Source organism: Phyllostomus hastatus, unplaced genomic scaffold (genome assembly GCF_019186645.2).
Source record: "Phyllostomus hastatus isolate PE091 unplaced genomic scaffold, TTU_PhHast_1.1 phas_contig_210, whole genome shotgun sequence".
Lineage (NCBI taxonomy): Eukaryota > Metazoa > Chordata > Mammalia > Chiroptera > Phyllostomidae > Phyllostomus > Phyllostomus hastatus.
Genome location: NW_025333737.1, coordinates 30,407,121 through 30,429,868, shown reverse-complemented (window position 1 = coordinate 30,429,868; position 22,748 = coordinate 30,407,121). Strand labels below are relative to the sequence as shown.

Genomic DNA, 22,748 nt, shown 5'->3' with positions numbered 1-22,748 from the left:
GGGAGGCGGGAATGTCGTAGCATTGGGATGATCTACAAGGAGGAGCCCATCCTATGCAATGCGACCTTTGAGCTTCGTATGTTGTGTTTGAGGTCTTTCCATTCGCTTGGGACACGGAGACAAGGGTCATCTCTGCACACCCCCCCTGCGGCCCCTCTCCTCCGTGGTCACCTGCTCCCTGCCCTCCCTCTGGCAGACTGGGGCTCCCGGTCCCGGGTTAGGACCCCGCGTTGGGCATCAGGGAGGCAGGAGCCTCTGGGGGGAGGAGACTGAGATTTAGGGACACAGTGTCTGGAGCTGGATCGTGGGGACATCCTGCTGTTCCTCTTCCTTCCCAGTCTTCGGGTCTGAGGGTCTCCCCCACTGACAGAGCACCTCCGGAGGCCTCTGGTTTAGTCTTTTATTTGTCACAAAGGAGAAGGGGATCCGACGACACCAGTTTAGCCTTTTGGGGGTGCAAACTCTGCCTGCCCCCTTCTGCCCCCCACAGTCCCCAGTGCGCCCTCCTGAGTTTATCTCGGCTGCGAACAAGGACTTCATTTGGCAGCCCTAGGACCCAGCTACGGAGGTTTCCTCGCTGCCCTTCTTTTATTTCCCTCCTCTTCCTCCCTCCCTTAGCGAAGGCAGCCTTCCTTAGGGATGGATGGAAGGTCACACGAAGACCAGCCTGGACCTGCAGCTCCCGGGGAGGGGGGGGGCACCCCCGCATGAGGGGGAATGGGCCAGGTGGATGGGGACCGTAGTGTGTCAGGGCCGCTCTCCTGGAGCCGCCCCTCCCGTGGCACCAGCCTGAGCTGAGTTGGGGGGAGGGCGGGGGTTCTGCCAGCCCAGTTTCATGCTTCTGGGGCCGCCGTGACAGAGGGGAGCAGGCAGGACTGGGGATGGTGAGCAGAAGGACAAATAGAAGGAAGTTTGGGGAAGTAAATGATGAGCTCGGCCCAGCCCAGTGGTGACGTGGCCATGCGGGGGAGGGGTCAGCAACGGCCTGGTCCAACCCACACCTCCACGGATCCCCAGGTTGGCTTTGTGACTCCCAAAGTTTAGCCTTTTGGGGGTGTGACTCCGAAACTCGTGGTGTGGGTTGGGTGGTGTGGGCTGGACGACAAAACCCAAGGAGGAGGTCTGTGCAGTGGATGTCCTTGTCGGGCTGGCAGGGAGACCAGAGTCGTCCGCTCTGACCGCCCTGCAGACGCTCTCAGACCTCATCCCAGAAGAGTGCGGGTGACCGCTGGAAGTCAACGCCCCCGCCCACTGTCCCCCAGGAGTGGGCGCTGGTGTCTGGGCCCAGGCCCCAGCTCCGCCCTCAGAGCTCCTCGTGAACCAGCTCCTGGTCCTCGTCTGACTTCAGCTTGAGCTCCTCAGCGGTGATCTTGCCGTCCTGGTTGCGGTCCTGGTTCTGGAACATGTCGCCTATGGTTTTCTCCGAGTCCTGCCCCGGCAGGAGGCGACCTTTGCCCTCACTGACTTGAGCCTTGATGAAGGCGGAGAACTGGGGGGGAGGAGAGCGGGGGAGGGTGGGCGTGAGGAGCAGGGCCGGGGCTGCACATGAGCTGGGAGAGGCGGCAGGCACGAGGGACCCAAGCGCAAGGACCCAGCCGAGGGGCAGGGACTCGGGCGCAGGCAGGAGGGTGGACACACACCTTGTCCTTGCCAGATGCCACCAAGCAAGGGAGCTTCTGTTGGGGGCGTGAGTATGGGAACGGTTATTTTAAGGACTGAACTGCTCACCCACCTCCTCGGGGAGGACCTCGCCGTCTTTATTGAGGTCCAGGTCTTCAAACAGGTTGGCGGGAGGGTCCTCGTGCCACACGAACAGGTAGCCCTCGGGCAGTCCCTCCTCCCGGGACACCAGCTCCACCTCAAACAGCAGCACGGCACTGCCAGGGACGCCCCGGGCTGGCGGGACGGAGAGGAGAAGGAAACGGGCCGATGGGGCCAGAGGCCGGGCCTGGCTCTGCAGCCCACCCAGCGTGCTCCCCACCTCGCAGCCCCCCCCTCCGTCCCATCCTGGGGGCCGGAGAGGGGGCCACGGGGTGTTCACAGAACCAGCTGTTAGGGGTTAAGGGGTGGATTGGGCCTGTCTCCGCCTCTCACCTCCGCTCTCCCCGTGGGCCAGGTGCGGGGGCACCACAAGCTGCCGCCTCTCTCCCACGCACATGCCCTGCAGGCCCGTGTCCAGGCCCTCGATCACCTTCTTGGCCCCAAGAGTGGCCTCCTGGGGGGCCTCATAGTCGTGCCTGGGAAAAGAGCCGATTCCCGGGTCAGTGCCCCTCCTTGTCCCCCAGCAGGTCACACCCCATTGTCCCCCCCACCCCCGTAGGTCACTCCTCCTCATGCCCAACCCACAGTGCCGGGCCCAGCGGCTCAGAAATGGGACACCCTTCTCGTCGTGCCATTGTCCCCGAAGTGCGACCCGGAGGGCTCAGCCCCCCTACTGCCAGCTTCACCCTCTCCCCCTTTCTGCCCCCGGTGCTCCCCACAGATGGGAGTGTACCGGACTCCCCTCGCCCGGCCCAGCCCCCTGGCCCGGCCCCGCCCCCGCCCCAGACCCACGAGGAGAAGAGCCTGGTGCCGTCCAGCAGGGAGCAGTTGTAGTGGTAGCGGACGAAGTCCCCGGTTTTGGAGGTCTCGTTGCAGGTCTCCGGGGGCCGCGACAGGGTCTTGATTTCCACGGGATCCGCGGGGTTGTGGAAGTCGATGACGTGGACGTCGAAGATCAGCACGGCCGAGCCGGGGATCTTGTCTCCTGGGGCCAGAACAGGGGAGTGGGTCAGCCCGGGATCTCGGGGCGCCACTCAAGGTCTCCGTGAAACCGCTCTGGGGTTTCTGGCGAGGATGGGAGGGGACGGGACAGGGCGAGCGTCCGCAGCATCAGTTCCTCTGGGGAGCAGGGGAGGGCGGGACCTGCCAGTGAGGAAGCCCTTCACACCGTCCTGCAGCCTCCCAGGAACTTACCCAGCTGACCAAGGTGATCAGTCCCATTTTACAGGTGAGGACGCTGAGGCTTCCAGCAAGGCTGGGTCTCAATCCAGGTCTCTCTGCTTCCTAGGGCTATGCTGTTTCTGTTCTTCCATAACCACCCCCATCCCCAAACCCAGGGGCACTTCTCCAGCATGGAAGAGGGGAAGTGGGAGACTGCCCTGGAGAAAAGGGTGGAGTCCGTGAGGCCGGAATGGAGTGGGTGACCGGTTTTTGTGATGAGAGGGGCAGAGCGGGGGAAGGTCACTGAGGGGCTCAGGCGTGGCGCTGAGGGACCACAGGCCTACCAGTCCCGTTCTCCCCGTAGGCCAGGTGCGGGGGGATGGTGATCCTCCGGCGCTCCCCCATGCAGACGCCCTGCAGCCCCTGGTCCATTCCCGGGATGATGTAACCCTGCCCCACGTAGGTGTTGTACGTGTGGTTTCGGGAGTAGCTGCGGGACAAGGCGGGGAGGCCAGCGAGGAAGTCAGAAAGGGCCCTGCCCTTGCAGGCAGCTCAGAGGCACCCCCGGCTGCTGCCTAGGTGACCCCAGCCCCTAGCACTTTCCTTCCTGACAACTTCCCGCCTGCCTCCAGCCCCGCCCCCCCTCCTCAGGAGCTCCCTGACCTGGAATCGAAGAGGGTGCCATCCATCAGCGAGCCGTTGTAGTGGTAACGCATGAAGTCGCCGGCCACGGCTCTGCGGACACAGCCGGGCGGTAGCTCCAGGGTCTCCAGCTGGACCATGTCCTTCGGGTTGTGGAGGTCGATCAGTAGGACATGGAAGACCAGGGAGGCCTGCGGGGGGATCACAGTCCCTGGGGAAGGGATAGGCTTGAACCATACAGGCGGAGAGCACGCCCCAGCTCCTTCTCGCCTCAGGAGGCCTCTGCGGGAGCCCTGCAGCCTGGAGGTTCTAGCCCTGCTCACCAGAGCCCCTCCCTTGCCCTCAGCAGCCCTGCTTCCCCCTCCGTGAGGCCTGAGCTCGAGTTCCCCCTGGCCTTTGCGTGAATCGGAAGAAGGCACCCCATCTTAATGAGATGGTCACCGAGGGCTAGGTTTTGTTCCTACTTGCCTCCCGGGCTGGGTGCCCCGGCGCAGCACACAGCCCAGACAACCGCATGGGGCAGCCCGCTCCCGGAGCGTCCCCCGGAGTCCTCGCCCGCCCTTACCGTAGCCTTTCTCGCCATAGGCCAGGAACGGAGGGATGGTGATCTTCCTTCTCTCTCCAGGACACGTGCCCAGCAGCCCCTGGTCCATGCCCTTGATCAGCCAGCCCGAGCCCACGTACGTGTCGTAAGTGCCGCCTTTGCTGTAGCTGCAGAGAATGGGGCAGCGGTGATGCTGCTGGAGGCAGGGGGGATGGGCCCCGGACTGCCTCCCACACCACAGTCCCCTGCACCCCAGGGCTCCCTCCAGCCCTCACCTAGTGTCGAAGGTGGTGCCGTCCAGCAGTGTGCCGTTGTAGTGGTAGCGGACGAAGTCCCCGTCCTGGACCATGCGGGGGCAGAGGGGCGGGCGCAGCAGGGTGCTCACCTGCACCGTGTCCGCCTTGTTCCACACGTCCAGCAGGACCACGTCAAAGTACAGCGTGGAGTCCGGGGGGATGAGCCCCGCTGCGAGGGCCAGGCAGCAGGCGCTCAGCCCCCCTCTGCCCCCTCTGGTTCCCCTTCTTCCTGGTCAAGCTGTGACCCCACCCAGGGCCCCGTTATTGTTATTTCCTTTGCTCCTGTGGAGCGGGTGGTGGCGGGAAACAGACACTGCGGTCCCAGACCTGCCACAGTTCACACTGTGAAGGCAGTTGACCTTGGGCAAGTCCCTCTCCCTCTCTAAGCTTCAGTTGTTTCGGCCATGCGGTCCTTGGCTCCACCCCCTCCTGGCGCCCTCCCAGCCGGAGCCACGCCACGCCCCTCTCACCCAAGCCGATGCTGCCATAGGCCAGGTGGGGAGGCACGATGAGGCGCCGCCGCTCGTTGACGCACATGCCCATGAGGCCTCGGTCCATGCCAGTGATGAGACGCCCCACACCCACCACGATGGCCGCCAGAGTGCTGCGGTCGTAGCTGGGGGACAGAGGGGACGGATGGGGTACCGGGAATTCAGGGGGAGGGTGCACACAGCCAGATGCTTCCCTCTGCCCTGGTCACATACACACGTAGGTGCGTACACGCACGCACCTGCATACACAACCCCTCTCTGTGCACCAGTGTCGATCCACATGGTCCTCACCTCCCTCCGAGGTCAGCCGTGACCTCCCACTTAAGAGACTGGGCTGTTACAAAAAGGAAGTCCCCAGGAAGTCTAGGCTAGGGCTGGGTGCAGGCCTGCCTGTCTGCGGCTGCTATCCGCTGACAGCACGGGAAGGCTAAGCACCTCATGGAGGGGAAAAGGGACATTTATTGAGCATTGCGGATATGCTGATTAAATGCTTGGCATTTTATTTTTCTGTTTTCAAGTATTTTATTTATTTTTAGAGAGAAGGGAAGGAGAGAGAGGGAGGGAAACATCAATGTGTGGTTGCCTCTCACACGCCCCCTACTGGGGACCTGGCCCACGGCCCTGGCATGTGCCCTGACTGGGAATCAAACCTGTGACTCTGGTTTGCAGGCCTGTGCTCAATCCAGCCAGGGCTAAATGCTTGGCATTTCGCATTCATGACCTTATTTAATTCTTTCCCCTGTGAGGTGGACATGATGGTTTTCATTTTTCTTATAAGAAAAAAAAATTGAGACACTGTTCTCCTTTCTTTATAAGAAAAATTGTTTTCCTTTTTCTGATGAGAAAAACCGAGACTGGCCTCACTCAAGGTCACGGCTCGCATGTGGTCAGCGAGGCCCCGAAACCCCGGTCTGCGCCGCCGCACCGTGGATGAGCCGAGGAAGGAAGGGGAAGCAGAGCTGGTGGGGGACTGGGGTTGGATTTCAACTCTGAAAGAGCCTATTCTACAACTGCCACGGCTTTTATTTGTTTGTAGTTACAGTTTTCATTTATTTTAAGTTTTCAGAAGTTAAGGGAGGCTGGGAGGCTGATCAAAGGGGGCCATGGATGGTGGAAGGTCTCCAGGCTCAGCTCTGCATAAGCGGGGGACAGCCTGGTTCCCAGAGCCCCCACCAGGGAAACCATCCCCCAAAGCCCCGCCCTCCCCCACTCCTGGCAGTCCAGGGCTCGGGACTGTACTGCTGGCGGCTGCCCACCCCCCATTCGGCCCACTGAGCTGGTTTTACCACTGGCCTGCTTCCTTCACGGTGCCCTGTGGGGGCCCAAGCGCCAAACACTATCAAGGCATCTATCTGGTCCTCCCCAGGGTTAAGGCTAATGGGTATTGAACCCTTTTGGACTTCCGGGCACTACGTCAAGTCCACTTTCATTCATCAGCTTGTCTGAGTCCTATCATCAGCCTTAGGCAGTAGGGACTCGCTTTTTTCCGATTGTTTGTAATAATCTCTATTTTTCAGATTAAAAAAAAAAAGCAAGTGAAGCTTCGAGAGGCAAAATGTCTTATCCATAGTCACAGACTGGACCCAAGGTCCTGGACTCTGGAATTTGTGTTCCAACCCCATGTACTGCCTGCCCTCAAAGCCATGGCCACTGATGTCCCCTGGGCCGACTTGTGTGTTTCGGGGAGGGGTCTAGGAGGAGCTGGCTTCTTGGGGTGTGGTGTGGGGGTTTGTGTGTGTCACTGAGACCCAAGGTTCAGCCCTGCCCTGCCCCCACCAACAAAAGCAGACTTGCCAGAGCTTCTGGACCAGCCCAGAAGCCAGTCTCTCAAACCCCAAGGCTGCCAAGATGGGCAGCAGCCCTGGCCTGAGAGCTAAGTAAGATGGAGGGAGGTGGGGGTGCAGGGAAACCCGGAGAGAGAGGTGTGCAAACCCTCTGAGGGTGGCAGGTCCGACCCGGTGACACGTAGACAGGGTCCCTGCACGTCTGGATCGGTGCCACTGTCTTGTTACAATGCATTCTGCTTCCCGAAGGCTGCTGCTCACTGCCCCCCTCACCCAAAAGCAAGCTCCGCTCCCTCTTCTCTGATCACAAAGGCACTGAAACCTGGGGCTGGAACCTGAAGGGAGGCGGGGCGGGTGGCATGTGGGGGTCCCAGGCTGAGACCACTGGAGGATTCACATGGATCAGAGGCCACGCTCTTCCCCCCAACCCTGCGGACCAGAAGGTCCCCCTCCCGGTGTCTTTAAGTACAGGAATGGTAAGTAGAGCCGTTCACCCTGACGACCACGCACCCTGGGGAATATGAGGAGCCTGTGTGAAGGGAACTGGGGTCCTTGGAGAGGCAAAAGTTTGACACTGAGAGCTGTATGTGGAGGGAGTACCCGAATGCAGACACAGCTGAAAAGGGCAAGGAAAGCCCCAGGGCCTAGGAGCGCTCTGGCAGGACGGAGTGGTGCGTCTGGGGCCACCCAACCCATTACCTCGAGTCAAACTTCTTGCCATCCTGGAAAGTGCCGTTGTAGTGGTAGCGCACAAAATCCCCCATCTGCACCTCCCTGGGACAGGCCCTGGGGATGTGGTACCTCTCGATGACCACGTCTTCCAGGGGGCCCCCGGCCGGGCTGGCGCGGCCCAGCCCCCTCCCCACAGCGTGCGAGAGCAGCAGCAACATCTGCAGCAGTGGGGGCCAGAGGAAGGGGTGGCTGGGGGACCACGCCGGGAACATGGTGCCTGGAGCTGGGACGGCGGGCAGTGAGGGCGAGAGAAAGAAGGGCCGCCACCAAGCTCCTTCTCCCCCCCTCCCCTACTCCCGGAGCTGGCTCCCCCTCTTCCTGTCCTCTGTCCCCACCCCCGCCCTGGCCGGTCCACGTGGAATGGGGGCTGGGGAGACTGAGCTGGCGGCGCGAGGGCGGGGGTGGAATAGGAAGAGAGGGCCAGGCCCAGAGTTTTGGAGACCGAGGAATGCATCACAAAGAACTCCAGATTCCCTCCTCTCCCCCCCACCCGGCCTGAGAGTCCTGGGGCCTAGCGGAGGGAGGTTCCAGAAAGATGAGAAGTCCGAGCTGACTCCCTAAAAAAAAAAAAAAAAAAAAAAAAAAAAAATCTCTGGATCCCCCGGGGTCCTAAAACCAGGCTGAGGCATCTCCTGCTTCTTTTGCTGGCAGCCCCCCCCCCCATCAGAAGCCTCTTCAGGGGGCTGGCGAGGCTTCGCCATCTGAGGCTGTCCCCCATCCCTACTGTCCCACGGACAGCCTCTCCAGCCAGGGACGAGGAGCTGCTTTGCCCTGCAGAAGCTGGACTTCTAGAAGGACTTTCTGACGTGGGACGGAGATCCAGCAGGAGGAGGTGGAGAGAGGGGACGGTGTGCAAGACGGAATCAGGTGTGCGCCTCCCCGGCGCCGGCTGCACCTGGAGCACCTGGAGTGACCCCTTCAGAACTGGGCGTGGGGCGTGTGCAGAAGGGGGTTGTAATGAACGGAAAACTAGGTCCCAGGGCTTGGGCAGAATAGCGGGAGGTGGCACTTTTCTCACGACCTTAAGGTTGGAGGGGTGCCGTCTTTGTGTGGGGAGTTTTCTAGGCTCCCCAATCTTGCGGGAAGCGTCCCCCCACCCCAAATCTGTCGAGGGGAAGCCCCAAGCACAGCGGGCCGGACCAACACGGGGAACTGAAGACACCATAGCGCCGTCTGAAAACGGGAGACGCAGCCCCGTATTTCTCTGGGGACCCGACCTAAGCCACTACCAGCCTGGCTGCCTCGGAGCCCGGCGCTAAGACCCAGCGGGCACGCCGGCTTGGCCCCTGCCCCGTCGGCCCGCCTGCGGGCCCGGCGCCGACGCTTTCTCCGCTCCGGGAGCCGGCCGGCCGGCGCGGTGGGGGCATGGGGAGGACGGCTTGGGTGCTGCTGTGGCTGCTGCTGGGCAGCTCCGAGGCGCAGTACGAGAAGTACAGTTTCCGGGGCTTCCCGCCCGAGGACCTGATGCCGCTGGCCGCGGCCTACGGGCACGCGCTGGAGCAGTACGAGGGCGAGAGCTGGCGCGAGAGCGCGCGCTACCTGGAAGCGGCGCTGCGGCTGCACCGGCTGCTGCGGGACAGCGAGGCCTTCTGCCACGCGAACTGCAGCGGGCCCACGCAGCCCGACGCCTCGGCCCTCGGGCCCGCGCCCGGCCCCGACGGCAGCCACGGCGACGAGTGGGCCCGCGAGCTGCGGCTCTTCGGCCACGTCCTGGAGCGCGCCGCCTGCCTGCGGCGCTGCAAGCGGACGCTGCCCGCCTTCCAGGTGCCCTACCCGCCGCGCCAGCTGCTACGTGACTTCCAGAGCCGCCTGCCCTACCAGTATCTGCACTATGCGCAGTTCAAGGTGGGCTCCCAACCCCGAGTCCCCCGCCCGCTCCCGGGCCCTGCTGGGCCTCGTCGCTCCCAGGCGGCGTCGGGTTTCCCGTCCGTTAGTTACGGCGGACCGGGTGCTGTCAGCGATCCCCAAGCCCGCTTGTGCGCTCAGGGCAGCGGGCTCTGGCCCTACTGACCCACTCCGTCCCCACCCCACAGGCTAATCGGCTGGAGAAGGCGTTGGCCGCGGCCTACACCTTCCTTCAGAAGAACCCCAAGCACGAGCTAACCGCCAAGTATCTGAACTACTACCGGGGGCTGCTGGATGTGACCGAGGAGCCCCTCACCGACTTGGAGGCGCAGCCTTACGAGGTACGGTGCGGGGGCAGGGCTGGCCCTGAAGCGCCTCCCTAATGCCCCCATAGGACTTGCAGAGGAGGGGAGTGTTGGATTGCCCTGACCCCCACCACGCTCCCCTCCAGGCCGTGTTCCTCCGGGCGGTGAAGCTCTACAACAACGGGGATTTCCGCAGTAGCGCCGAGGACATGGAGCGGGCCCTGGCCGAGTACCTGGCTGTCTTCGCGCGGTGTCTGGCCGGCTGCGAGGGCGCGCACGAGCAGGTGGACTTCAAGGACTTCTACCCTGCCATAGCAGGTACCCCCACCCAAACCCACGGAGCATCCTTCCCAACCACCCCTGGGCCCTGCTCGGAGCAACTCGGGCCCCTTAGCACATTTATGGAGCACCTACAAAGAGCTTTGGAGGTAGTCAGAAGTCAGTGTCATCCACCTCTGGGAGCATGGAGTGTGACAGTGGAACAGACCCCCAGCCACTGGGTGCAGAAGGGCTGGGTCAGGGGTGTCCAAGGTGCTGGGCATCGGTGGAGAGAGGCAGTGTGACATCCCGAGAAGCACCCAGGGAGGATGCGCACAAACTTCCCTGGGCAGAGGTCAACGCAGGTGCAAAGGTGCCCAGCTGAGATGGGAAGCAGCCCAGCATGTGTGCACCAAAGGCAGCCTGTGGCCAGAAATCACATAGCCTGGGGGTCCCTAACTGCTGGGGTCCCTCAGAGGAAAGCAGAAAGGGCTGTGCTGAGCTTTTGCATCTGGGCCTCGGCCCTGTATCCAAACCTCCCCACCACTCTTCAGAGAGCCGAGCTGGGGCGGTGAGTCAGCCCTGTCCAGGGTAGCCTTCCACGGCGCTGCTCATCCTGCCCTCCTGCCCTCCTGTGATGGCAACAGGCTCTGCAGGCGGAGCTGGGCCTGGAGCCTCTCCATCCCCCTGTCCCGGTTGTTCGGCATGCCTCCAGCCTCTCACCACTGCCTCCCACCCCGCAGATCTCTTTGCGGAATCTCTGCAGTGCAAGGTGGACTGTGAGGCCGACTTGACCCCCAACGTGGGTGGCTTCTTCGTGGAGAAGTTCGTGGCCACCATGTATCACTACCTGCAGTTTGCCTACTATAAGTGTGAGCTTCCTGGCGGGCTGGGGGCAGGGCGGGGCGGGCAGGGCTGGGGAGTGCACGGAGAGCACTTCACTGGGAGCATCAGAATCATGGGAAGCCGTCCCTCAGAACTGAGGCCCCTAGGCAGTGGGAGGGTGCTGGTGCTGGTGGGGCAGGTGAGAGGCTTGTGGGAGAGCATGGAGGGCAGCCTCGGGGGAGATTCCAGGGCCTCCTGGATGCCCTGGACTGCCCTGTCCGACTAGGTAGCCAACAGCTGCAGGCGCTCGACAGTTTACAAAGCCCTGCCACATCCGTTTCTCTCACTCGATCTTCTCCCCACCCTCATCATCCTCACTACCGACCATGCAGCTGCCATTACTGGACCCATTCTCCAGATGAGGAAACTGAGGCTCACCAAGGGCAAGGGGCCATTAGTCACATAGCTAATAAAAAGTAGCACCGGGACTTAAAGCTTTCCTTATTGGTGGGAGATCCTGGTCTCAGGGGGGGCTGGGATGGTCCGTCTCCAGGGTTCCCGCAATGCAGAGATACCACGATTCAGAGGCTGCCCTGGGGTGGAGGGGCTGAGGGCCAGGGGTCCAGGGGACCCTTCCTGGGTCCGGTTGGCTAAGAAGTTGAGGGCCACCACTGGCCTCTGATTCCCCAGGGACATGATTCTCCAGCTGTGTGAGCTTGAGCAGTTTACCCACCATCTCTGGGCCTTGAGTTTTTTTGTCTGTAACACGAGGATGACAGTAACGTTGAGTCTTAAGTGAGGGCCTGGCACACAGGAAGTGCCCGGTACGCCCTTGCTTGTATTTCCCCTGGGTGGGGCGGGATGCCCACAGGTCTGGAAGACGGCCGGGGAGGCCGGGCGCTGCACTGCGTGGGGAGGGAGGCAGGGGTGGGTGAGGTGGAGGCGGGGCAGTGCCAGGGCTGCCCCTCACCCCTCGTCTGTCCGCAGTGAATGACGTCCGTCAGGCCGCCCGCAGCGCCGCCAGCTACATGCTCTTCGACCCAGAGGACAGTGTCATGCAGCAGAACCTGGTGTACTACCGCTTCCACCGGGCTCGCTGGGGCCTGGAGGAGGAGGACTTCCAGCCCCGGGAGGTGGGCATCGCCTTTGGAGGCATTCTTGGGACCCCGTGGTTTGGTAAAAAAACAACAACAACAAAAAAACCCTGCTGGCTTCCTCGGAAGGCAGGATGGGAAGTGGAAAGAAAACACTGTGGGTTGTGATTCGAGCCCTGGGTTCCAACGCAGCCCCACCAGCCGCGTGGTCCTGGCAACACTGCCGACGCTTTCTGAATCTGTTGCCTCACCTGCAAAATGGGGATGGTGCTGCCTACCTTGCCAGCACAGCCTGGGATGTGGGAGGTATGAACATACGTGTCCGTTCCTGCCCACTCACCTCTCCACCCTCATCATCCTGGCCTTTGCCCTTCTTCCCCGGGGAACTCCAACCTGGACCAACTGAGAAACCCCTTGGGGGTCTCGGGCAACACTGGCCAACAGGGCACACGTGCTCTTGCCTGTTTCCTTGTCAGTGGCAGATGTTGCTCAGCATTCGAGGCACCCTTTTCTCCCAGAGTCCTCAGAATCCTTCTTAACCCAGTTGTCCAGGCAGTTTTGATCTTTCAATCAGCATGAGAGCTGATACCTGTTCCAGGTTCCTTGAGCTGGGAAAGGGCCAGAGGACCCACATCCCAGGAGCTCCGGCTCTTCCACCATCTGGCAGCTCACCGCACTGTCCTTCCCTCCTCCCAGGAGGCCACGTCCTACCACAGCCAGACGGCCGAGCTGCGGGAGCTGCTGGAGTTTGCGCACATGTACCTGCAGTCAGATGATGAGGTAAGCGGGCCCCCTGGCCCTCCAGGGCTGGGCGGTGATGATGGAGACTGCTTGGTCTTCCTTGGGCCCCTTGGGTCAAGGTCAGCCTGGCAGTCAGCTGTTGTGAAGCCGGAGAGATCCTTCTGTCCCTCATCTACACCTGCTCTGGTCTCCCTGCTCAGCGCTGTCACGTGCCCCCTCTCTGTATGTCTGCATCGCGCCTCCCGGGCCCAGCTCAGGGAGTGCCTCCTCCAGGAAGCCCTTGCTGTGTGCCCTGGCTGTGTTTTCTGGGCTTGCAGTGCCAACCCTGACCCTCCGTGCCTCCCTGGACCTGGACTTACTCGCAGTCCTGGTCCATCCCACCCCGGCCCCTTTCTCCAGCCCGCCTCCTGGAGAGCTGTGCTCCAGGATGGGGGACCAGGTTACTCCCAGCTCTCCCACAGCACCTGGCACTCAGAAGCCAAGTTTAAGTGCAGGGATGAGTGCGGGACACCAGGAAGGAAAGGAGGGAGGGTGTTATACCAATTCTGAGTGAGGGTGTGGGAATCTAAATTCTCTCAGCTGGTCCTGCTCAGGGCGTCTTTATCCACCCCCTCCTTTGTTCCAGCACCACACTCCCCTCTCCGAACGTGGGGGCCGGGTCTGCACCCTTAGCATCCAGGCTGGTGCTAGCCAGACTTGGCTCCACCACTTCCCAAGTGGGCAAGTCTCAGACAACCCTCAGATTTCCATGTCTTCATCCACCGACCTGGGAGAATAATGCCCAGCTCACTCCGTGTGGTTAGAATCAAATGAGATCATGTTTGTAAAGCACTTAGTCTAGAGCTGGCCTGCGGTAGGTGCTCAGCAAGTAGTAGCCACTTCGATTGCTGTAATGCATCGCATGCATTACACGTCAGACACTGTATTTGGGGCTGGGGTAAATTGGTGAGAGGCACAGTCCCTTTGCTGAGTGGGGGTGGGGGAGAGGTACAAAGTCCCTCTCCATGTGGGAGAGGTCAGCACGGGACCCCAGAGAACCCCCGACCCAGCCAGGGCCATAACAAGGGCTGCATCCTGGAGCCGATACCTGGGGCCGGAGGGATACACGTGAGCTATCCAGGCAGGCAGCCGGGCAGTAAAGGCGTCCCTGGCTGGGAAGAGCATGAGCAGACAGGATGCACGGACTAGCAGTGTTCTCGCAGGGGTCTCTGTGCTTGAAGGGTGGGCTGGGGAGGGGGTGATGCTATGCTGACACTGAATCTTTGCTGCTGGGGCCCCAGATACCCATTCAGAGAGCGGGCAGCTTGGGAGGAGGCCTTCGTGGGTGAAACCCTCACACTGTTCCTGCAAGAGATCTTGAGACAGAGACCGGAAGATCTTGGCCAGGGTGGGAGCTGACCCAGGTTTGTGCCTTCCCTTCTGTGATCTGGTTTCTCCCTCACCCCCGGCGCTGCTCTAGATGGAGCTGGAGGAGACAGAAGCGCCCTTGGAGCCTGAGGACCACCCATCTGATGCCGAGTTTGAGGGGGAGGGCGACTACGAGGAGGGCATCTATGCTGACTGGTGGCAGGAGCTGGACGCCAAGGGTGATGAGGCCGAGGCCGGTCAGTGCCATGAGCCGTGGTGGCGACATGGGGAGGCAGCCTGGGGTGGAGGTGGGGGGCAGCAGGATCCGGATACTGGGCTGCAGAGGCCGGGGAACATGTATGTCGGATGCTGGGACCCCCTTCCTCTGGGGCTTCCAGGCTGTTGACAACCCCTGACCCACTTGGCAGGGGGTGGCATCCTTCCTGGGAGCAGGAACCAGCTGACACCTGATCCTGGGGAGCCTTGCTCCTGCCTGCCCCACCTCCCCACAGGACAGCACCCAGACACCTGTTGGGAGCGGGTGGGGGGCTCACCCCAGTGCTTTCCCCTTTGCAGAGCCGGAGCCTGAACTTGCATGAAAAGAGGGCCATCCCTGCACCTCTCAAGAGCTCAGGAAGCCTGGGCCCGACGGGACCACCCTCACCAGCCTGGGCAGCAGCAAGAACTATTTATTAAAAGTGTAAAATGGACATAGCTGGCCAGGCGCCCTCCGGTCCCACCTACGAGCGCCGCTCCACCGACCCCTCCTGCCTCCTCGCCGGGTCTATGGGCCCCAGGACGGTGGTGCTGCGGGTGGCTGGCAGCCTGTCCTCCTCCCGGTGCACTTCTCCAGGGGAGACGATTCCAGCTCCCCCTCGCTGGGGTCTCAGCTTGAACCGCAGAGACAGCGGAGGGGCAGCCGTGTCATGAAGAACGCTGGGCCCGTAGTCCAGCGGCTCCTGTCACACAGGCCGTGGGTACTCAATAAACATTTCTGGTTGAATGAATGACACGGCCTGGGGTCCACTCTCCCCTGGGCTGGGTGGTGAGGGTGCAGATCCTTCCCTCCCTCCCTTGGCCCCCATGTCTCCTCATCTGTAAACTCGAAGGCAGGTGAGGGGTCACAGTCCGGCCTCTGCAGAGGAGCCTGGGTATCTGCCACCGTGTGGAGCCTCACCTTGTCATTGCAATTGGCCACCAGGGGGCGTAAGGACACAGGTCCCACCTTGAATCCTGGGAAGAGTAGTTTCAGATTTCTCAGATGGGTTGTCCTGTATTTTCCTAGTTCATTCAGCATCCCTTCCCTCGTAGAATGTGGCGAGTGGGAGGAAGGGGCCAAGGACCTTTACTTCCGGTGTTCACTTTCCACGCATTGGCCCAGGTTCCTTGGCATCAGAGTGGGCACGCCTTGCCTGCCCTGCCCATTCTCCACACCACAGCTTCTCTGCGGCCAGAGGGGCCCTGGGACTACAGTTCAGTGACTTGAGACTTCACGGTGGTAGCAGGACTGCCTGACTGTCTTGCCCAATCTTGACTCTCGTGGGACAGAGAGTCCAGAGATGTGGGGGTGAGAGGGGTGTCTGGTGGCCGTCACCCGACCCTGTGACTCATCAGTGTCCTCTGCATGCTCCACAGTGGGGGAGTGGGGGCAAAGGGGGCTCTTTGGGAGGGGACCCTGGGCCAAGGCCTGCCAGGTGGCAGTGCTGCCCCTTCCCAGTTTCTGGCCTAGCGGCCAGGGCAGGCAGGCTACTGGAGGAGCCTTCTCTGTGACTGCAGGGTGGGGCTCACCCTGAGAAGCCTAGTTCTCAGCTGCCACACCCCAACATCCCCAGAAGTGCCAGGTGACCTGGCTTGGGCCCCGCCCATCTCTGGCCCCGGAGAACTCCCTACCCGACTCCGGATGAGGGTGGGAAGGCCAGAGTCTGAGTCTGGAGCACAGGTGGGTGGGGTCAACAGGGTGAAGGTGACCTCACTCCTCCCTCCTAGCCCTCCCTCCTGTAGGCGGGTCTGCAGTGGTAGTGTCTCTCGAGAGCTCTCAGGTGCCAGGGTTGCCCAGCCCAACCTCACCCCTTTAGAGCTGAGGTGTTAGCTCCCAGCAAGTCTCTGCCCCCTCCTGCTGGGAGGGGCTGTCCTCTGGGGCTGGCATTTCAGAGGGTGGGGAGCAGGGATGTGCCGGAGCCTGCCTGCGTGATTAGGAGCCTCGGAATCTGAACGGATGGGTGGAATCCGAGAGTGCTGGCGTGCGGGAGTGCAAAGGTCTGCATGTGTGCGTGTTTGTGGCTGTGCCAGGCTGGGTGTGAGCGTGTTGCCTGTGTCAGAATGTCCTCCGTGGCGATGTGACTGTCTCTGTCCCCGTGTCCCCGAGTGTGTCCCTGTGCATTTGTGAATATGAATCTGGGGGGGGGGTCATTCACTCAGAACGTATTTATGGAGCACCCCCTGGTGCTGGGCATGCACTAGTGGGCAAAGCCGGCCGAGCACCCTGCCCTGGTGGAGCTTGCATTCCAGCGGGGAGACAGACAGTAAACAGTGACTGTTACAAGATACGTTAGATACATAGGATGGAGAAGCAGAGCTGAGTAAAGAGATGGGGAGAAGGGAGGGGGTGCGGTTTTAGAAGTGTGTTGACACATATGTCCAAGCGTGCACCTGAGAGTGGCGTCTCAGTGTGGGGAGCAGGGTGCCCCCTGGGAGCACCAGTCTAGCCCCCCTCCAGGCACCAGCCCCCCAAACAGGCCATCAGCCCAGGCCTCCCCAGCCAGAGTGCCACACTCAGCTCCTCTTTCCCAGGCAGTGCCAGCCCCTCCTCCCTTTCCCCCCGTGCCAGCATCTCCCCGAGCTGGGCCAGCTCCCCAAACCGGTGAGACGGAGTCCCAGCAAGCCTCAGCGTGGGCGCTCTCGGGCCCTCCAGCCCATCTCCTCCGACCCCACCCAGCCCAGACGCTCCTGCCTGCGCCACGTCTGTCTCACTTCGTACCCACCCAGTGCCTCATCAGTTGTAGTATCTGTAGTAAAATGGGTAGGAGGTTAGGGAGAGGCCAAAAAGGCCAGACTCAGATGCCACGGAGGTGTCCCGGGCCCAGAAAGACCCCTCCTAAGGAGAGCGTCTCTCCTGCAATGTGTTGAGTGCCTACTGTGGGCCAGACACTTGGCAGGTTCTTTGTAACCCCCGAAACAGTCTTGCAACAGAGAGAGAAATGAGAAGCAGCTTGTCCAAGGCTCCTTGAGGAGGGTGGTGGCCGAGCTGCCTTCTAGCCTTTTCTCCCCAAATGCTGCTGCTCGGAGAAGGGACGGAAAGACGGGGATGCTGCCCAGGTCCCTGGTGTCGGCCTCGTCCTGTTGGGCTGTCAGCTGCGGCCAAAGGGGAAGGCGAGGGCCAGACCCGGAGACAAAGGCCCACACTGCCCTGGCTCACCTCAGGGGACAAGGAGTTCCGGGAGGGAAGGGAGGAAGGGCAGGTAAGGGCCCTCTCTCGGGCCTCCTCCCAGAGCCGGTCCTGGCCCATCGGCAGCCCCCTAAGACGGTGGGGTGTTCGGGGGCCTGGGGACAGACTTGCTGGAGTCCCTTAGACCGGCCTCTTCTTGAATCCTGAGAAGTGAGGGTCAAGTGAGGTGGGGGGAGTCCCATGGCCTTCCCCCAAATTCTAGTATATTCCAGGGGGAGAAACTCCCCCCTTAGGTTTGAGAAAGAGTTCTTGAAGTCTTACCCTCTTGTCCCCGTTCTCTGGGAGAGCAGAGCCCCCTGGGGACAAAGAGTGGCACCCTCCTGTGTCAGAGGGCTGGGGCCAACCGCAGAGCCTGACTGGCGGAGTCCCGGCAGTGGTGGGCTCCAGACACCCGCCCCCCCAGCTCCCCCACACCGAGGGCTTCATCCCCGCCTCCTCTTGCAATGTCTCTCTGAGGACAGCGCTGGCACATGTGCCCCATTTCACAGATGGGGAAACTGAGGCCCTGAGAGGCTGGGTGGGGCCCTCAGGGCCAGAGCTCACTGTCAGGTAGGCTGGTACAGTCCTACCCAGCCCCCTTCCCAGGGTCAAGCTACAAGGTGACTGGGAGTTACGTGGGGGTGTTCTGGGTGCTGGGACCACTCACCCCAATAAGTCCCAACCTAAACCCCAGGCCAGCCTCATCACCCCATAATCAGCACTGGCTCGGGACCCACCTGGCGCCAGGTGCCTGGATAGCATCTTGTTTGTCCCCCAAACAGCCCTCGGTGTGGGAGCATCTGTCATGCCTGTGACTCAGGTGGGGAAACTGAGGTAAGGGGGAGGACATACATGCTGGTTTACCTACCTCCCCCACCACCACCACACACACACACACATATACTTGGTTCTCTGAATCCACGAAAGAACTCACTAAGTCACCTCCAAAGAAGAGACCAAGAAAAGTTGACATTTTCCATTCCCACCTGTCCATTTTTCCTTTCAGGAGTGTGATGTTATGTTCCTGGAGCGAAGTAAGAGGTGGTCACTGGAGATTCCTCCCTTTTCCTTTGACCGCTTGGCTAAATCCTTGTGGCCTTCCTGGAGGAGGAGTTGGGAAGGCTCAAGGTTCAGCCGATCTAAGTGGGGAGTCCGGCTGTCTCCCTGGCCTGGGCGGGTGTAGGGGGCCTTCCCATCCATACCTCCCAGCGCGGCTGTGCACCAAGTTACAGAGACACAGGGACAGGAATGAAGTCACGAAACGCTTGTCACACGACTTCAACCTGTAGCACAATCATTTTGATAAACGTGCTTATTTTTGATAATGTATTGGTCTACGGTTTCTCCCCCAAATCCCCTCACCCACACTCGGAACGCCGCTGGCTTCTCTCCAGCACCCTCTTCACAGAAGGGTCCGGCCTCCGCCAGACCCCCCCCCAGCTCCCTGCCCCTCCCCCTCACGCCTTCCAGGCTCTCTGCTGGGGCCGTCCATTAACTGTGAGTTCCAAGTTGTCTGCTGCCTAAACTGGACGTTGAAGTGCTGATGAAATATTCAAGGATCTCAACTCTCAAATTCCCTGGCGGCCCAGGGAGGGGCCTGGGGAAGATGGGACTAATGTAGGGACTAATGTGCAAGGCCGGGGGAAGTCCTGACGCCAGTCCCGCCGTGGTGGGGTTGGAACCTGGGGTTGGAGCCGCGCATTGGGGGGGTGGGGGGGAGGCCAGGGAGCCGGGGGAAGGGTTTCTGTGTGCAACCGATGGCTATGGCTCTGGGAGGCGCCTGCTCCGGCTTTAGAGGGTTTAGAGGCAGTGAAGGCAGGTGACTGATTCAGACCCCTGAGGGGAGCTGGAGGGGGGAGCTGGCGGGCAGGAGACAGAGCTTCGGGTCCCAGCCCAGCCAGGAACGTGCTTGTGTGGTTTTCAGGGCAGTGCATTCATCCCCTGACTCCAGTCTCTGTTTCCCCATGAATGCAAGGAAGGAGGCTGATTAGACTATTCCTTCTTTTTCTCCCCGAGGACCCTCGACGGGCGGGCGAAAAAAGACATTCCTGCCGTGAGCGCGCGCGTGCGCGCGTGCGCAGAGGGGGTGCCTCTCTGTGGCAAGGCCGCCTGTCAGGGCAGGCACCTCTCCTGGCTTGTGGGGGAGGGAGGGGCCGGCAGGCTGGCGGGGTGGGTGGGGCCCTGCAGTGTCAGCCTGTGCGTGGAGTTGCCCACGCCAGGAGCAGGAAAGGGGGTGGTGACTCAGGTGGGAAAGCCTCCCCTGTTCCCCCCTCACCCAGTCACTCAGGAGGGGGAGGGGTGCTCAGAGAGATGGGGAGACCCAGGACCGGAATGCAATCCTGATGTTTTCACCCCACCCCGTTGGGCTCCTGAGGTTCTGGAATGGCACCTGGGGGGCATGAGGGTGGGCCAGGGAGGGCAAACCCAGGACAGACCTTCCCTGGGGAGGTTCTGACCTTCCCCGGGCTGCTCCCGCTGCCAGCGCCAGCGCCTGGTATCTCGCCCTGGCCTGCGCTATTTCTGGCCTGCCCCTATCTCTGTTTTCTCGCTTCCCTGTTTTCCCGTCGACATTCCATCCCCGCCTACCCATCTTACACTGGAGTGTTGCTGGAGCTACCTCTATAATTAAGACCCCCGCCCCGCCCACGGCTGGGCACACACCCAAAGGACCAGACCCAGGCTCTGGGCAGCCTCTGGCCTCCAGGCTCCTCCCCTGGACAAAGGGCGGCAAAAAGGCAGGAGCACCCCTACCTCAGGGCCCGGTACCATTCTACCCTTCTCCTGCTCTGGGGGGGAGCTGGTGCCTCCTCCTGCCAGAAGAGTTTGGGGGGCCAGAGGCTCTTCTGCAACAGCCAGTGTCCTCTCCGGGCTCAGGGGTCACTCTGAGCAAGTGCCCCCAACCCAATCCTGAGGGCGGAGGCAGGAGTGTGAATGGAGTCTCATACACAGGGATCTAAATGCCTTAGCCTTACAGATCAAGCTAACCGACTGGTGAAGAAGATGGATATCCACAAGGAGCTGAAGGGCCAGGATGGAACTAGAATTCTGACCCCTTCTTGGAACACGGCAGTCTGGGATAACTGTCCCCCGCCCCCCAGCCCCTGGACTGTCTCCCCTTTCCCTCGCGCCCTGGCCCCACCCACCCCCGTCGCAGAGGGCCTCCGGGACACATGTGCAGATTCCTCCGTTCTCATGTCTGTGATGCGTCCATCCCTCCGCCCTCGTTGCCCTCGTTACCCTGTGCCTACAGGTGCCCGTACGGTGTGTAGTGCTGCTCTGCATCCTCGGGAAGCAGGGCCAGCATACGGGGCCTGCGGGGCCTACAAGCAAGGGCAGGTGCTGGGCAAGGAATTCCAGAGTGTCCAGTACCTAGAATGTGGTCTGGAAGGGGAGATGCATGAACTCTGTGTAGGCTTGTTCCCCTGGCCCCGAGCGGAGGGTGCAAGCCCACGAGGACCAGTGCGAGGGCCGTCCAAGGGGCAGGAGCCAGGGCAGAAGCCTTTTCCCAGGTCGCCGGATGGCTCTCCCCTGGCTGAGAGCAAGCCCATGCTTAAGGTGCTTCTTGCCCTGGCTGGTGTGGCTCAGTGGATTGAGCGCCAGCCTGCGAACCAAGAGTTAGTTCACTGGTTCGATTCTCTGTCGGGGCACATGCCTGGGTTATGGGCCAGGTCCCCATTTGGGGACAGGTGAGAGGCAGCGGATCGATGTCTCTCTCTCACACCAATGCGTCTCTCCCTCTCTTTCTCCCTCCCTTGCCTTCTCTCTAAAAATAAATTCGTAAGATAATATTTCTAAAAGACGCCTCTTGATTTTTCGCATCGCCTTTGAGTCCAGCCTGCCGTGGGGACAGTCCAGCCGTCTGTTCTCCTGCCCACTGCTGTGACGCCAGGGAGAGCTGCTGCGTGACGAGAAGGGGCCGCCATCCTCCTGAAGTTCAGCATCCCATCTGCTCACCGGGTCTCTCTTGGTAGAGGCCGCCGTTCCTGAGGCCTGCTTGGGCCCGCGAGGAGAGGAGGGTAATGGGTGTGTGTGTGTGTGTGTGTGTGTGTGTGTGTGTGTGTGTTGGGGAGAGAGCTGACAGGGCTGGCGTTTGCATATCTGAATCTGTGCCCATGAGTGTACATCCCCGAGGCGTGGGCAGGGGCGCTGTGGGCGGATGTGTGCGTGATTTGTGCAGACCTACATCTCTGCCTGCCTGTCTGGGGCTGGGGCCCCTCGCAGAAAAAAAGGGCTGGGACTGAACAGAGCACAGAATCTCTCTCGCGTCCTTATATGGCCCAGAGGCGGTGGAGGAGGCCCCTGGCCCTTGCTCACCTTCCCCCAGGGAAGTGCCTCCTCCCATCTCTCCCCCCCTCCCCTCCCTCACTAGTCAGCCCCTCACCCGACCCCTATTTGCCAGTGAATTCTGTCCCTGGAGCAGCTGGGGATGGGCCACTCGATGCTCTTTCCTTCTTTTCTCCGAGGCCCCAGAAAACTGCAAGGTTGAATAAACCAGATGTGTTCTTAGCGGCCCAAGAACTCGGCTTCCACTAAGCTTTGGACGAGAGAAATGAGTTTCAAGTGCAGAAATATGAATGCAGGTCAAACACCAGAAGGAACTTGCCTGTGTTAGAGTGAGGAGACAAGGGGATTCCTAGAGGGGAGGCTGGAGAGTCTCCTTTTCTGGAGATCTGGCGACCAGAAATCTCTGCCTGTAAAGGCTTGCAGGCAGGGGACTGGGTAAGGTGGTCTCAGGGCCCTTCCTTCAAGTGCACACTACAGAGGAGACTGTGGCCACAGCAACTCTCATCCGACCCCTTATCCTTATCCCTAGGCCCCTCCTCAGGCCGTGAGACCGTGTGCCCCATGCAGACAGCTGATGACAGTAAACACTGGTTTCTGATCCCTTTCTGTACCCTCAGTGCCTGGCAGGCACATAATAGGCACTTAATAAAAGTGCAGAGACTTCTTGATCTGGGAGGAGAGGCAGCTCTTATTCCGGTCTTTCCTGCTGCTGGGGCGCTGCTTCCACCCAGCCCCGGCCCAAGCGCTTAGCTCCCGAGACCAGCGTGTTGTGGCACGTTCCAGGCTGACAGGGAGCATTCTGGGAAGACACACACACACACACACACACACACACACACACGGGCTTTAGTCTGAAGCCTTATTTCTACCCCTCTATTCCACTCCACTCCACTCCGGCTCCTCCACCCTTTTGCTGTCAATGAGTGCTGCCCTGCCTGTACGCTGGAGTCAGGAGAAAGCCTGCGCCGGGCGTGGGAAGTGTGTCGGCGTGGGAAGTGTGTCAGTGCGCTGGTTGGGGGTGGGGCGGTGGGCAGGGGAGGGTAGGAGGTGGGAGGGAGGAAGTGACACCGAGGTGGTGGCAGCAGCCTAGGGTTGTGAGCTCTTTTCCTCCCCAGCAGGGGCTGGCCACTGCGCTGTGGCAGGGTGGCAAGCAGGGGGGTGGGGCAGGGGTAAGGGAGGGAGAAAGATACTGGGGTAGGCTGGAGGAGGGGGAG

The 22,748-nt window shown here is 61.3% G+C and overlaps 2 protein-coding genes across 2 annotated transcripts; one reads left to right on the top strand and one right to left on the bottom strand.

Moving 5' to 3' along the window:
• Positions 1 to 386: 386 nt before the first annotated feature.
• On the bottom strand, positions 387 to 7,696 carry FKBP10 (FKBP prolyl isomerase 10). The gene is made up of 10 exons (XM_045836574.1): positions 7,379 to 7,696; positions 4,875 to 5,020; positions 4,384 to 4,573; positions 4,130 to 4,275; positions 3,586 to 3,775; positions 3,267 to 3,412; positions 2,554 to 2,746; positions 2,095 to 2,237; positions 1,733 to 1,896; positions 387 to 1,489 (listed from the first exon to the last, which is right to left on the bottom strand). The coding sequence occupies exons 1-10, from the start codon at positions 7,621 to 7,623 to the stop codon at positions 1,304 to 1,306; spliced, it is 1,749 nt and encodes a 582-aa protein (XP_045692530.1). The 5' UTR covers positions 7,624 to 7,696; the 3' UTR covers positions 387 to 1,303.
• A 993-nt stretch (positions 7,697 to 8,689) lies between these two features.
• P3H4 (prolyl 3-hydroxylase family member 4 (inactive)) lies at positions 8,690 to 14,833 on the top strand. The gene is made up of 8 exons (XM_045836711.1): positions 8,690 to 9,256; positions 9,445 to 9,597; positions 9,708 to 9,879; positions 10,563 to 10,691; positions 11,632 to 11,777; positions 12,435 to 12,518; positions 13,939 to 14,083; positions 14,403 to 14,833. Exons 1-8 carry the CDS (start codon positions 8,777 to 8,779, stop codon positions 14,423 to 14,425), a joined length of 1,332 nt encoding a protein of 443 aa, XP_045692667.1. The 5' UTR covers positions 8,690 to 8,776; the 3' UTR covers positions 14,426 to 14,833.
• The last annotated feature ends 7,915 nt before the right edge of the window (positions 14,834 to 22,748 follow it).

Excerpts from the sequence above, each read along its gene's own strand:
- FKBP10 (XM_045836574.1), bottom strand. The coding sequence starts at position 7,623 with ATGTTCCCGGCGTGGTCCCCCAGCCACCCCTTCCTCTGGCCCCCACTG. Across the intron at positions 4,276-4,383 it reads GGCACCACCTTCGACACTAG|CTACAGCAAAGGCGGCACTT; the intron begins GTGAGGGCTGGA and ends CATTCTCTGCAG. Across the intron at positions 1,490-1,732 it reads GCGAGGTCCTCCCCGAGGAG|TTCTCCGCCTTCATCAAGGC; the intron begins GTGGGTGAGCAG and ends CCTCCCCCCCAG.
- P3H4 (XM_045836711.1), top strand. The coding sequence starts at position 8,777 with ATGGGGAGGACGGCTTGGGTGCTGCTGTGGCTGCTGCTGGGCAGCTCC. Across the intron at positions 10,692-11,631 it reads GCAGTTTGCCTACTATAAGT|TGAATGACGTCCGTCAGGCC; the intron begins GTGAGCTTCCTG and ends GTCTGTCCGCAG. Across the intron at positions 14,084-14,402 it reads GGGTGATGAGGCCGAGGCCG|AGCCGGAGCCTGAACTTGCA; the intron begins GTCAGTGCCATG and ends TCCCCTTTGCAG.